This window comes from Equus quagga, chromosome 22 (genome assembly GCF_021613505.1).
Source record: "Equus quagga isolate Etosha38 chromosome 22, UCLA_HA_Equagga_1.0, whole genome shotgun sequence".
In the NCBI taxonomy this organism is placed as follows: domain Eukaryota; kingdom Metazoa; phylum Chordata; class Mammalia; order Perissodactyla; family Equidae; genus Equus; species Equus quagga.
The window spans coordinates 23,328,900-23,344,670 of record NC_060288.1 but is presented as its reverse complement, the minus strand read 5'-3'; the positions used below and the strand labels follow the sequence as shown (position 1 = coordinate 23,344,670).

Below are 15,771 nucleotides of genomic sequence, written 5' to 3'. Positions count from 1 at the left end.
ATCTGCAGTTTGGACTATACTTAGTTTGAACTAGAGGATTTCAAAATGTCTGTCCTAGATATGTAAAATTCTTCGTTTATATGATTCCCAAAATCTTATGGTTGCTTTAGTGAATATAAAAGTTTCCAGTGAGCTTTCGGGTGAAGCATGTTACGTAAAGTATTTAGAAGTAAAGCAATCCAAACAGGATGATGTAGATAGCACGATCAGTTGACTCAGAAACTGGCTAGAGAAGTGTTTATTTCACTGAAGACATTAACCCAGTGTGCTGCTGTATCCGAAAAGGCTAAGGAAAAACTTGCCGTATTCAGGAAGGTCATTGGGAATGAAAAAATCGGAAAACAATACCTTCTTTAAACTCTAGTTGCATTCTCTGCTTACAATGCTGCACATGGTTTTTGTTGCTGTGGCTTAAAAGACTTGAAGAAAGTCTAGAAAACGAAGACTTATTGAGCTTTTACTAAATGCCAGATATTTTCTTTGTTCTAAGCGCTTTACAGGCACTAACTCCTACAAAACTTTATGAAATGGGGGCTATTATGGGGCTCATTTAGGATAAGGAAACTGAGTCACAGTGAGGAAGTGAAGTAACTTGCCTCAGGTCACAGGGCTAGGAGGTGGTCCCGCTGGGATGGCCCTAGCACCTGTGCACTTCATCATTATTCTCCACTGTTCTCCAAAAAGCAAAGCTAATGTGATTTTCTTAAATAGCAGGAATCCTATAAGAGGCTAAAACAAAATGTAGTACTTTCTAATTTCAGAAAATGAGAACTAAGAGAACATTTTAAAAAGCAAGAGTGTGTCTTTATTTCTGCCAAATCTTGGGATTAGATATAGAATCATCATTTGAAACGTGACAATTGTTTGCATAACAGGCAGTGAATTTAGAAAATTCTATAATAGAAATTAATTGATATAAAATCTGAAAGAAATCTACGCTTTTAAAGGGAAGGACAGGAGTCGTGGGCATTGATGCTGCCCCTTCTAGAGGCTCTTTACTAGCTAGTGTGCCATCTGCAGCTGCTGTGAGTGTTTATTGCACAAGATTGTGCAACATCACCAATATCTAATTCCGGAACATTTTCATCACTCCCATAGAAACCCTGTAGACATTAGCAGTCACTCCCCCTTCTTTCCTTCCCTTCAGCTCCTGACAATCACTAACCTACTTTCTGTCTCTATGGATTTCCTATTCTGGATATTCCATATAGATGGAAGCATACAATATGTGGCCTTTTGTGTCTGGCTTCTTTTACTTAGCATAACGTTTATAAGGTTCATGCATGTTTTCGTATGTATCGGTATGGCATTCCTTTTAATGGCTGAATAATATTTCATTATATGAATACACCACATTAAAAAAATCTGTTCATCATTTGAAAGACATTTGGGTTGTTTCCAGCTTTTGGTGATGATGAATAATGCTGGTAGTTTTCACGTACTAGTGTTTTTGTGGACATATGTTTTCAGTTCTCTTGGGTATATGCCCAGGAGTGGAATTGCTGGGTCATGTGGTAATTCTGTGTTTAAGATTTTGAGAAATTGCCAAACCATTTTTCAAAGTGGCTGTACCATTGTACCTTCCCATCAGCAATGCACAAGGGTTCCACGTCCTCACCAACACCCATCTTGTTGTTCTTTTTAACTTTTTTTTTTTTTTTTTTGAGGAAGATTAGCCCTGAGCTAACATCCTTGCCCATCTTCCTCTGCTTTATATATGTGGGATGCCTGCCACAACGTGGCTTGATAAGTGCTGCATAGTCCGCACCTGGGCTCTGACCCGGGAACCCCGGGCTGCTGAAGCAGAATGTGCGATCTTAAGCACTGGGCCACCCGGCCAGCCCCTTGTTTATCTTTATGATAATAGCCATCCTAGTGGATGTGAAATGATATCTCATGGTTTTGATTTGCATTTCCTTAATGAAAAATGATGTTGAGCATCTCTTCATGTGCTTATTGGCCATTTGGGTTTTTTTTCCTTTGGAGAAATGGCTATTCAAATCCTTTGCCTATCTTGTAGTTGGGTTATGTGTCTTTTTATTGTTGAGTTTTAAGAGTTCTCTATATATTCTGACTACTAGAGTCTTATCAGGTATATAGTTTGCAAATGTTTTCTCCCATTCTGTAGAGTCCTTTCACTTTCTTGATAGTTTCTTTGACCCCTACATTTTTTTATTTTGATGAAGTCCATTTTTTAAAAAAATATTCTCAAATGTTTTATTCTGATTTGTTTCTTTTTTAAAAAACACTTTGTTGAGGTGTGATTGAAAAGCTGTACATAATTAATGTATACAACTTGATGAGGTTGGAGATAAATATACACCCATGAAACCATCACCACATACCTTTCGGCCAAATGTCAGGCTTATTTGGAGAAATGTCCATTCAGGTCCTTTGCCCATTTTTTAATTGGGTTCTTTCTTTCTTTTGCTATTGTGTTATAGGAACTGAAGTTCAACTTTTCTATTTTTCCTTTTCTTGTTTGTGCTTTAGGTGTCGTGTCTAAGAAAACTATTGCCTAATCCAAAGTCACAAAGATTTACCTCTGTTTTCTTCTAAGAGTTTTATAGTTTTAGCTCTTACATTTAGGTCTTTGGTCCATTTTGAGTTATTTTTTGTATACAGTGTGAGAGAGGGGTCCAAATGAATTATTCTGCGTGCAGATACTCAGTTGTCCCAGCACCATTTGTTGAAAAGACGATTATCCCTCCATCACTGTTGTACTTTTAACTGGGTAGTTCTGTTTTGAAGTATGTGTATTAAATCTTTTACAGGCAACTTTGGCCTTTAAACTTGTGTTGTGAACAATCTAATTGTATTTAAAGGAAAAAACTTATTTAGAGATACTTAAAAATGAATTTCTACTTTAAGTGTTAAACCAAATGTATTAAATTAAAGGAAACTTTAAGAAAGTTTTAGAAAGGAAACTTCTAGTGATAAATACAAAGGAGTTTGTATTTACAACTTCTATTTGTGTATTGTCTGTGACAGGTAAAATAGGTAACTATTTAGATTAAATTTGCAGGTATTTTAATAGTACAACTAACATGTTAAAAAATCATTTTAATTTTAGGCTTAATTTTTTTAGGTAAAGGTGGCCTTTATATACTGAAATAGAGAGTATCTACCATTATGCACAGACCTCATCAAGCAAAAAGTGGTTTCATTTCATTTGGGAACTTGGCTTCAGAAATGAGAGAGAACGTGGGGACTAGACTTTCCTCGCCCTCCTTCTCTGGTAAAAGATTACAGATGATGTTAAATGGGTAATATTGGTCAACGGGCACAAATCTGACTATCAAATGTGGTCAGTAAGGTATCAGGAGATCTGGTGGGCACCTGGGAGAGGAGGCAGGCTATGGGGGCTGCGGAGAACACACCTGAGCCTCAGCCATGCTAGAGGTGCGGCTCGTCTCCGATATGAACAGCCTGCACGTAAACAAGCTGAAAGGTACACTTAGACAAAGAGAGACAAAGTGAAAAAAGATCTAGTGAGATAGTAGCTGGGCTCAAGACGGCGAGGAGCAGAAGGAAGGCTTGTATGAAAAGTTGCCACAATGGAAAGTGACTAAGCCCTGCTGTCCTTGGTGAAACTGGAGGAAAGGCCTAATGCTGGGAGCACACAGAGCCTTCCGGTGGAGGGGCCTGCATGGCCTGGAGACATGCAAAACGACATCCTCTTGTTAGCTCCAAGGCAAATGGAAATAGAAAGATCTGAGAATCATGCATTGGGCTGCTTCAACAAATCACAGATATTAAAAAAAAATTCCTCCAACCACATCCAAACAGCCTGTTTGGATTTTGGCAAAACTACCTTCCATCCTTGGAGGATCTTTGGAGCTTTTGCACCAGGGTATCCCAGAAGAAAGTGCCTTTTGCTTCTCTCTGTGTTGATCATACACTCAACACAGTATGCACATCTGGGCTGGCTTGATATTTTATTCACATAAAAATTTGGATGTTTGCACAAAAACCTCCTAAATAATAATTCTTACTAAATTATCCCTCCTTTTTTACTTTTTTACATGCAAATATAAACCTTTGGCATGTGATACAATTCTCTAAAAATGTTTGTAAATTTTTTATGGAATAGCTAAAGGTAATTTAAATGTAAAACTGCTGCAAAATGAGTTTAAGTATGTTAGTGTCTTTTATGGGTTGTTCTCGCGTACCTGTGCAGAGAAGAGTTAGCAAAGCTGGCCTGAGGCTGCCATCTTGGGAACGGCATGCTGGCAAGGTTGGTCCTTGGCTGGCTTCTGGGAAGTTGACATTTAAGCTGTCCCCACCTGATAAGACTAGAGCTTAGATTGTGTGTACAAACAATGTGATGTGTGCTGAATACCTGCTTTCCTCTGGGAAATCTGTATTTTAGTAGTTGCCAGGCAGAGGAAACCAACATGACCAGTACCCAATAAAAACATTGGATGCTCAGTCTGTAATGGGCTTCCTTTGGCAGAAACATCGCACACATGTTCCTGCATTCTTCACTCCTGGAGAAAGGAGCACACTGGTGTGTTTCTTCTTGGAAGAGAGAGAACGATAAGCCTGTGCACAGATTTCTCCAGACTCCACCTGTGTCTTTTCTGCTTGCTGATCTTGTCGTGTATCCTTTCGCTGCAGTGAACTTAGCCATGAGGACAACTATATGCTGAGTCCTAGTCCTGACACAGCACCCTTGACTATGTTGTAAAAATACAAGTCTACACGTTCCATGTAACTTTTGGCCAAGTTTCTGTTATTTTTTATTATTAATATAATCATATTTGCTGATGTTTCTAATTGGCCCCTTTGGCACTTTTATTGGTTGGCCTAATCCAATACTGAAATAACGAATAACTATTTAAAGTTCTTCTAAAACTGAGGTTCAACACTGAAGTTCCTGACCTAATGAACAGAGTTACTGGTGCTCATGAAAATAGGGTTAAATCAGCATCCTGGGCAGAAGTGCAAAGGCCCGTGTTTATTGTTCCTTTCGTTACTGTTGTCTGATAGTAGTGAAAAAAAAAGTAGTGTTCATACATTAACCAGAAGCATAATCTCTACATATATGATGGAAACTTAGGAAAGAATATTATAATTATTGCTGAGATCTCAAAAGACAATACTGAATCAGGCAGTGGCTTTCTATTTTTTCTTTCTTGATTTTTTTCCCTTCCAGCTAGGTCTGTTTGTTTATTTAAAACAAAAGTGCTTTTCCCCATGCACTTCCTTTTGGGTGTGGTAAATTTACAATGTCATGCTGTGAAAGGAGAAAAAAGAAGTACAAGAAAAGACAGGCTGTCTCTCACTGCCCAAGAAACTGTGGGGGGCACTGGATGGGACCGCCTAGTTGTTTTTTATTTCATTTTTCTCCAACTTAGCATGTATTCTGTAAGCAAATAAAATAGGCTCGGAAACCCTGATTTGTTCAAAATCTTAATGCCAGTACGTGGGATTTGCCTGCCTCGTCTGTCCTGTTCCCACTGTGTGGAAATGTTCTTTTGCCCAGTTTGGGCTACCAGGACCTTTCCTGTGGGGATTCACTCAACATCCAAAGAGAAATGAATATGAGTGTTATTGAGTGACTGTATATTTATTTTCTGGATTTACAGAAGCTTATTTGTACAGAAGAGCTGATGCTTTTGTACTTACAATCACACTCTGGAATGATTTACTTCTAGGGGCCAGGGAGTAAAATACTTGAGTAAATGCTTCAATTGCTCATCACTCTCAAATTGTGGTGACATTTGGGAAAAGAAACAGAATCAGAAGAGGAAGTGACAAAAATCTGTAACAACACAAATTTAAGTTGACCTCCTGTCCTAATGACTATGAAAGCCACACCAAACAGAAAAACTGGGTTAACCTTTTATTTGTTTTAATTTCTAAAATTTTTAATTTTTTTTTAAGGCAACCTTTTTTTGGTGAGGAAGATTGGCCCTGAACTAACATCTGTTGCCAATCTTCCTATTTTTTTTTTCTCCCCAAAGCCCCACGACACAGTTGTACATCCTAGTTGTAAGTCAGTCTAGTTCTTCTGTGTGGGATGCCGCCACAGCATGGCTTGATGTGCGATGTGTAGGTCCACACCCAGGATCTGAACCCGTGAACCCCAGATGGCTGAAGTGGAGTGTGCGAACACTATGCCACTGAGCTGGTCCCGAACTTTTATGAAATAATCATAGGCAGACCCACAAGGCTGCTTGTTTCCACTCCATGTTCTTAGACAACTTATAGGTAACAGACAGTAATGTCATCGCACACCCATTTCTCAGTTCCATTAGGTAAGAGAGAAGATTTCATTAAATCCTAAATATCACTATTGATCTAGGTAACTTCTGTGCTTAATGACACTTTCACAAGGAACTCTCAAAGTATTTTGGTAACTCAGTTCTTAAAAAAGATTAAGCATGTAAGAAATTTATATTATCAATTGTAGCTGCATAAGATAAGTGGATAGTAATGATTTATTAAATGATTGGGGAAACTGTCAAAGTTTTGAAATTCAGTGTTTTATTAAAAAATGCACATTATTTAAAGTAGCTGGAAAATATAGAATATCAGATATATGTTTGAGTTTAACTTAACATCATACATTACACTGTTATTCATTTGTTTTAATTATTATTTTATTAGTAAAATCAACATTTTCTCTCTATTTTTTCTCCTCTTGGGGACAAAGATTAATTTGAGTAGGATGGTAACAAATTTTGGCAAACTTGAGTTACCATAAGAAGGTGAGTTTCAACTTTCTACACTAGATAAATGATATGTCAAATCTATCAAGTAGCTATGGCCTACAGAAAGAAGCAGAATGCATGCGTTTCCTGAAGGTACACTATATATCCAGCTACTGTCCTTATATTCCTTAAAGAAAGAAATAGGTTGCACAATAGATGCACTGGGAGCTCTCTTATCTGGTATTACTGGGACTTATAGTCGGTCAGTTAAAAAAGAATCAGTGGAAATTAATAAGAGTATAGAAACATACCATATACATTTTAACTTAACACATGTAAATATATAGTTATTTCCCAAGCTTTTCATGTAGGATCAGAAGCTATTTCTTTAAATAGAGGTGGAACGTGAGCGTTTAGAGGTGTCTTTCTTGCATAAACCATATGCATACAAATTTCAGACTACGTTTCTTTACAATGGAGTATGAATTTAAAAATGAAACAGTCTGAGTGTGGAACTCTCTCTCCCCATCTTTCACAGTTGGGTCATCCTTGCCTACTTTGAAAGCATTTTTCTTAGCGACTTGAGGATTTTGAAAGCATTTGATTTAGTTTTGTTAAAAATTACAGCTCTCACTTCTCACTCATATTTCACCAGTTATATAATATTTAATTATATTACATATTATAATAATCCTTATAGGTGTGGGAAAAAATTCAAACTGATGTAAGCCCAAGTAAGCGAGCATTCTAGAGAACAGCCTGACAAGACCTCCCAGTGGTCAGTGCAATGGGGAATATGTTTTACAGAGGAACTGAGTTTACTGGTTAATCAGAACAAAAAGTTAAGTAGGGATTGGTTGTGAGAACTTTGTGAGATTTTTTGTTCCTTGTCTGATTAAAACTAGCTTCAGGGGCCGGCCCAGTGGCCCAGTGGTTAAGTTCACACGTTCCGCTTTGGCGGCCTAGGGTTCAAGGGTTTGGATCCCGGGTGTGGACATGGCACCGCTTGGCAAGCCATGCTGTGGTAGGCGTCCCACATATAAAGCAGAGGAAGATGGGCACGGATGTTAGCTCAGGGCCAGTCTTCCTTAGCAAAAAGAGGAGGATTGGTGGCAGATGTTAGCTCAGGGGTAATCTTTCTCAAAAAAAAAAGAAAACTAGCTTCATACTGGTTTAGGCATATTCTGTCATTAATGTATTTGGAAACAGGGCTTTCTTAAAAGGGAAACTAAATATTCGAACAAACAAAAACTTTCATAGCTATGGTCTACAGAAACAAATATAATACATAGTGGTTTAATTTTAAGTTGCCTCAAGTTCTCTTTTTTAAAATAAATTTTACATTTTAGAATAACTTGAGATTTATAGGAAAATTGCAAAGATAGTACAGAGAATTCCTTCACCCAGTTTCCCCTGTTGTTAACATTACATTATTTTGGTATATTAGTCACAACCAAGAAACCAAAGTTGGTGCATTACCATTACCTGAACCCTACACTGTATCCGGATTTCACTAGTTTTTCCACTAATGTCCTCTTTCTGTTCCAGGATCCCACCCAGGTCACCACACGACCTTTAGTCATCCTGTCTCCTTAGCTACCTCTGGTCTGTGACAGTTTCTCAGGTTTTCCTTGTTTTCAGACCTTGACAGCTGTGAGGAGTCCTGGCCAGAAATCCTGTGGAAGGTCCCCCGATCTGGGTTTATCTGATGATTTGCTCATGGATGGACTTGGGTGGTGGGCTTCAGGGAAGAACATCACAGAGGTGAAGCCCCCTTCTCACCACGTCTTATCGGAGGGCACGCTATCAACACGATCTGTCACTGATGATAACAGTTACCTGGCCCAGGGAGTGGGTGACAGGTTTCTCCACTGTAAAGTTACCTTTGTTTCCCCCTTCCCAGACTCTACTCTTTGGAAGCAAGTCATTATGGGTAGCCCACACTCAAGAGGGCAGGGTGGGCTGAGGTTAAGCTCCACTTCCTGGAGAGGGGAGTATCTAACACGTGTTTGGAATTCTTTTGTAAGGAAAAGCCTTTTCTCTCTCATTTATTTATTCAATCATTTATATCAGTATGGACTCATGGAAATCTATTTTATAGAATTATAATCCAACGTTGTTGGGCCATTGGGAACTCTTTTAGGTTCACTGCTCTGTCTCTTTCACATGCACCCATCCTTTTGTTTTTGGAGCATTTCCCTACTTTCTGGCACTAAAGATGCTCCAGGCTCATCGTGTATTTTCCCTGCCTCAGCCCTAGAATCAGCAATTTCTCCAGGAGCCCGGGTTTCTGCTATTGGAGGATGGTATTAAAAACCAAGATTGAGAGCTGGGTGTGTTCATTGCTACCGAGGTGTCACCGTTTCTAGGCCTCTCACAGCAGGCAGAGCTAGATGTATGCACACTATCCCATGTATTCACCAAGATATGACTATTTCTGTATGTATCCATCTGTGTCTATGTTAAGCTATCAGCTCATATGATGTCTTTGATGAATCCAGTACCATATGCTCATTCTAGCCTTCTCTACTTGTTTATAACTTCCCTTTCCAATAATGAGAAACCCAGGTAACCTCATCTAAAAGTTTAACTTTAAGGACTAACTTTCCATCCTTTTTCCTACTTCATTCAATTTTATAAATTCATCATCTGTAATTTCTACAACATTGCACCGAAAGGAAGACATGACCAGGAGAGGAAATGAGAAAACAAACACCCTCCAAGTTTTCCAAGATTTTTTCAAAACAGTGAGGAAGTAGACACTTAAATATATGTTACCGTTGAGACTATTGGAGCCCTTGAGACTAGAGGCTCTTAGGAATTAAATGTCATTAAAAGAGGATGAATATACTTAACCTATCACCTATCCATCCCTCCATCCACCTACCCACCTATCATGAATCATCTATTTTTTTGTGCCACAATATCCTGGTGCAGCAGCTGTTTAGAATAACTATACAATTTATCACCTTTCCCAAGAAGTCTGAGTAATCAAGGCTGGAAGAGTTTAGGTATGAAGCAGCAAGAAGAATTTCTTTTTGGGAAATCCTTTTGCTTTTACAATCATACTGGGATCGTGGATTTCCTGACTGCCAATGCCAGTGAGGGCCAGAATTATATTTGATTAATTTAAGTCCTTTTTCAATCTGTAGATGTTTAAAAAACCTGTTTAAAACCAAAGACCATTTATTGAAATTCCAGATCTGGCTATCACCTTGTCTTTAAAACATTTTCTTATTTGGAGTGATACATCATCTTCATTGTATGAGCTATAGAAATATAGTTGCCATACATCATTATTAATAATTAATAAAAACAGTTACTATTAAGGCTCAGTGGAATCTGGTCAACATTAATATAAGGTGGACACCTGACTGGCAATTAACAATTGAGACATCATATTCAGATATGTTTGAATATTACTTGAATATATTTTGCAGTTATGACGTTCTCAAGAGATTTATGTAATATACGTGAAACCAAGCCAACTTTTGAGATTTCTAGTTTTACTTTATATTCCTTCACTTGCTTTCGAGCCAGAGTTTTCTATGGGATTACTAAATGTATAAAATTTAATTAAGTGTCCTATAATAGTGATAAATGGGGATTAGTAGGTATTCCCAATTACTCCTCCTTTCAATGCTATACATTTGGAGAATGTTTTCCAGTCATCTTTATGGTCAATAAAGGCAAATGGGAAATAGATGCAATTAGCCTCTCTATTGGTTCCACCAAATACTTTTATTTAATAATTTTCACCGATTGGCATATATTCATTCATTTATTCAAGAGGAACTCCTCAAGTTGAAGGCACTGGGCTAAGCACTGTGGAAGATTCACCTCTAGAAACAAGGCTACATTAACGGTCATCGTTAAATGAAAGCTGTTTTTCTATGGATTGTAATAACTTTCTGTAAGGAATTTATCTTGCTTTAAAGAAGCCAATCTTAGTAGCTTTGAATCTACCAAAGATGACGAGAATTCTTTAAAATAGATGTGATAGGAATGCAGGTTCTGGAGTCAAGTTGCCTGAGTTCCAGCTCCACCCTTTAAGACTATGACCTCAGACAAGTTACTGAACCTCTCAGAGCCTCAGTTTCCTGTAAAATGGAGAAGATAAAAATACCTATCTGTATTAATCTTGGGAAATAGTAAGTGCTCAATTAATGTCAATTTATAGTAAATTGGAATAGACGTTAATGGTTACTTCACATAATTTCTCATTTGTAAATCTTTGTCTTTAACTTTATTTCCCATCACCGTGTATGTATCAGTACTGCAACCAGACTGAAACACACAGTGCTCTCAACACTGGGAGCTACCTTACACTTCCTAGAAATACTCTTCCCTTCCTGGACTAACCAGCAAACTCTTACCCTTCAAGACTCAGTCCATACCATCTTTCATTTTAGTCACTTAGTCATCATCCAACTTTTGTTTTTAAATGCTTATTCTGAAAGGCGTCCTCCTGGAAACACTTCTACCAGCAACGTAACCGTAAGTAGAATTAGCACTGCTTAGAAGAGGGCCTGTGGAACATGCATCTCAGACCATCTTCCTCTTTGGAAAACTGATCTTGTTACATGTTCAGTAAAAACTTACTTGCCAGTAAGCCACTGTCCCCCAAATGTATTTATTCTGTGTATTTTTGCCCTCCCTCAGCTTTCCTCAGTTTTTAGAAGGCTTTTAGGGCCGTTACTTTAAAAGTAAACCAGATACCTAGCTGAGACATACAGAATTTTTTGGAAACATGGTGTGCAGTGATTAAAGGGAGAAGAGCTTTAACAACTTCTCCCAAAATTCCTGTTCCTTGGGAAATTTCCACATGTAACAAAGTCAACAATAATTACCAGACTTAATGCATGCTGAAGAGAATTTTGTTTTAAAGAAAAAAGGATGTAATATGGAGACACATTCATCACACAAGTATCCCATCGCATATGTTAACTGCAATACAAATGTTCCTTCTCTGATAATACCCGTATTAGTTAGGAGTTCCTGAAAATGAACCTCTGTGCAAATCTGAAGCTTAATTCTATGCTTTAAAAGGGAGCGCTTACCTATTGATAAACAGACAAAAGGGAACTTGGCAATATGGACACGTGTTCTCACGTACGTCCGACATTCTTTAAATATCAAAAAGGTATTGTGAATAGTTTAAATATAAAAAACACAACACAAGCACAATAAGCTTGTCCTCTAAAAGCATAATGATAAGCATATCTTTTTCAGTCTGCTCTCAAGGGTATCCTTAGATAGAAGGAGAACCACTGAAGATTTTAGGGAAAAAGACACATGGCCGGAGCTTTACTTTTTAGCTAATTTGAAAAAGTGTTTAGGAAAAGACAGTCGAGAGATTATATATGCGGTCAACGGCTACGATCTGAAGTCAGGAAGCCTGATTCTAAAGTTTCAGAGAAAGGAAGCACTCCAGCTACACCGGAGAGACGCCCGGACCCTCGCCCCACGCCCTGCCGGTCCCCCGCGCAGCTCGGAGGTGCAGTCAGCGGGAGGAGCCCGGAGGTGGCAGACGTGCCGGGCCGGGGTCCTTCCTCCACGCCAGAGGCGAGGGCGAGCCCACGTGTCCCCGTCCCCTGCGCCCCCCAGGCTCAGCGAGCTCAAGATTGACAGCTGGGACGCTCGACGCTTCCCGAGGCGACAAACCCGGGAGTGCTCTACTCTTCTCTCCAGAAGGGGACACGTGACCACAGCTGGGTGACTTTACAGGACTCCCCGATGTGGGCACGGCAGCATTTTAACCTCGGAAGGGCTGCTTAGAGACATTCTTTAATTTCGGGGGTCGGTGTGGCCAGCACCGCGGTAAAAGCTAGCCCCTCGGTTCCCACTCCCCGCCCCCAGCTCTCGCTCTCTCCCGACGGGCCGAGCCCGGGGCGACCCTAAAGGATTCTCGTTCCTTCCTCCGTAGCCGGGGGCGGGGGCGGGGGCGGGGGCGGGGCGGCTTCCACAGGGGGCGGTGCGGGAGGGCTCCCTCGTTTCCTGGTGACGTGCGTGCTAGCAGAAACCAGAACCTTCGCCCGCGACTCCCGCGTCTCCGTGGGGACAAAATGGCTGGGCACGGCGGGGCGCGACGTGCCAAACGCAGCGCACCCTATGGCGGCCGCACAACCCCCGCGGCCCCCGTCCTCCCCTGCGCACGCGCACTGGGGCTCCGCCCCGAGGTGGGCGGGCCCGGCGCCTCCCCGGCTGGCCAATCGGCTGGCGGGCCCGCGCCGCCTCTCCCCGCCCGCCTCGCCGGGTCCCCGGGTGCACGTGCTGCTTGTTTGTGTACGTGCGGCGGCCGCGGGGCGGGGAGAGGGCGGGCCGCCGGGGGTTAGGCGGCTGGGGCGCGGCGGCGAGGGCGGGCCCGCTGCGCCGGGTGATCTTTAAATTCTTCACCACTTGGGCAGCGGGTGCACTCTTACCTGCCGGTCTGCAGCGAGCGCGCGCCGCCCTGCACGCCCGAGGAAGCCTGTCCTCTGCTTCAGGAGGGAAATGCAGTTGCTGGATTGCAACCCGGAGGTGAGACTCGGGCCCCTTTTGTCCCGCAGGCTTAAGCTTCCAGGTGTTTGTCTGCTCGGAAGCCCTAGCGAGGGGGACTGACCCCTGGGCGCCGCCGAATCAAGCTGCTTCGGAGGTGGAAGGTTTTGGAGTGGGGAGCGATTTTCAACTGCGGGAGGGTGGAGGATCGGACGGAGGCGAGAGGGATGCTGGAGCTGTTCTCCTCCCGCAGGTGGATAGTCTGAGGCATCTGCTGGAGGCCGGGGCCTCGGTCAACGCGCCCCCGGATCCCTGCGAGCAGTCGCCTGTCCACTTGGCCGCCGGGGGCGGCCTCGCTTGCTTTCTTCTCTGGCAACTGCAAGCGGGCGCTGACCTCAACCAACAGGTAACTAGGTAACTGATTGTTGCTGTGTGCAGTGCTCCCCTCCACCCCAAAGCCGCACAGACATCTCCGAGACGCCCAAAGAGTCAGTTGTTTCAGTTGTTAGAAACATGTCTACGGCAGCGGTGTGCAATAGAAATATAATGCGAGACACGGATGTAATTAAAAATTTTCTAGTGGCCACGTTAATGAAGTAAAACAAAACATGAAATTAATTTTATAATTTAACCCAGTTTATCGAAAATATCATTTCAGTGTGTAATCAATATAAAACATTACTGATGGATGTTCTGCATTTTCTTTCCGTATGTCTACTCAGTCTGCTGTGTGTTTTACATTTATAGCACCTTTTGATTCAGACATTTCAGATGCTCGTTAGCCTTAGGTACGGCTACTGGCTACTAAACTGGACAGCATACTCAGGGCTGCAGTTTATTTCAGAAGGAACAACTGCTACATTACCAAATTAAAAGTCTCAGTGTAGCAACTGAAACAATATTTGTGAGGCATGCGTACAACCGTTATAGTTACCTACAGAACTTGCTTTTGGTAGTCTGCGTCTTCCCTTGGATATTAAAGTATGGTGAATTATAAATTGTAAATTTTTTTACCTCTATAGAACCCTATTTTGCTTTTATTCACTTAAATTTTAATATATGTGGCTGTGCTGTACATGTTTTTGTTAATGAAACCTTCGTGTTTAATAGAACACCAAGTGAACTTTCTGACAAAAACCTGAATTGACAAATTCAGTCCAGTACAACACAGTTCTAACTGGCTTCCTCATGTAGCTTCCTCCCTAGTAATGAGACTTCACCCACCAACTTCCACAATCAGGAGTTTTGGGATTAGACTAAAATGTGCTGTCTTCTTTCTAAGGATGTGTTTGGAGAAGCTCCCCTACACAAGGCAGCAAAGGTTGGAAGCCTGGAATGCCTTAGTCTGCTTGTAGCAAGTGATGCTCAAATCGAGTAAGTATAAAATCGCTGGCTTCAAATTTTATATTTTCTTGGATTAAACTAATCAGAGTCCTGAAGCTTAATTACATGTACTTTTAAGAATGATGCTTACCTAATTGATAATTTAGTTATCATTTAAATGTTAACTTAGGTTGTTAATGATATCTGATACTATTGAATCTGAATAAGTAAAAAATGGATCCTCAGCAGTCCAGAGGTGCAGCTGTGTTCATCTGTCATGGCAGTATTGCATCTTAGTTTTGGTTTAGGAAATCCATCCTATAAAAGTTCTCATTGACTTCCTTTGGGTACTTATTCGTTGTATTGAACACAGAATACTCTTTCATTCCCTCCAAAATGGAATGTCCACTCTGCTGGACTCTGTGCTAGCCAGGGAGGATACACTAGTGAGCAAGAATGGAATTTCTCTATGCTTCCTTTGCCTCTTCTATTGTGAAACCAACATTTGTATGAGGCCAAAGCTCCTTTGTTAGGAAGATAATAAAAAAAAAAAGGCTAAACAATTGTCAGTTTTTATTTAACTTACTTTTTTCCTTTAATTCAGCCTATGTAATAAGAATGGGCAAACAGCTGAAGATCTCGCTTGGTCATGTGGATTTCCAGAATGTGCCAAATTTCTTACAACAATTAAATGTATGCAGACAATCAAATCAAGCGAACAGTCCAGTAGAGATCATTGTGTTCCAGTGCTCAGACAGAAACGAAGTTTTGGAAGTGTAGAAAATACGAATGGGAAAAGGAAGTGTTGGTAAGTAACTCATGGTTTCTTTTTTCTTCCTCCTTCCAATGTACTTAGTACAGAATTCATTGTTTCATTTAAATATTGGCAGTCTTATTTCTAGTCTCTCTTTCCATTTTCATTCACACATTTTAAGAGTGGTTACAGTGACTCCTACTAGATTCTAGAAACCAAAAATTATCCTGCATGGCGGAAGGTTGGGGAGAAAACTTTTTTAAAAAGTTTTTAACGTTACCGTGTTTTTTAACAACAGATGTCATGTTGGTTATGAAGAGGTCAGAAGAAGGCCCTCCCTTGGTGCAGGTCTGCTGCTCAGCTACAAGCTAGGACTTTTGGCTCACTAACGTGTGTCCTTCTAAGAAGGAGGAAAACTTTCTTCTAAGTGAAGATCACATTTCACAATACATGTATTTACATGCCTATAATATTTTGGCTGTGCATACTTTGTCTTTTAAATTATTAAAGGAATATCTAAAGAATTCTTTGTGCAGTATTTACAATCTTTGAAAACAT

The 15,771-nt window shown here is 40.7% G+C and overlaps 1 protein-coding gene across 1 annotated transcript; it reads left to right on the top strand.

Moving 5' to 3' along the window:
• The first annotated feature begins 12,993 nt into the window (after positions 1–12,993).
• ANKRD37 (ankyrin repeat domain 37) lies at positions 12,994–15,737 on the top strand. The gene is made up of 5 exons (XM_046648603.1): positions 12,994–13,178; positions 13,390–13,542; positions 14,419–14,510; positions 15,064–15,267; positions 15,512–15,737. Coding segments are annotated over exons 1-5 (477 nt in total). The 5' UTR covers positions 12,994–13,151; the 3' UTR covers positions 15,513–15,737.
• The last annotated feature ends 34 nt before the right edge of the window (positions 15,738–15,771 follow it).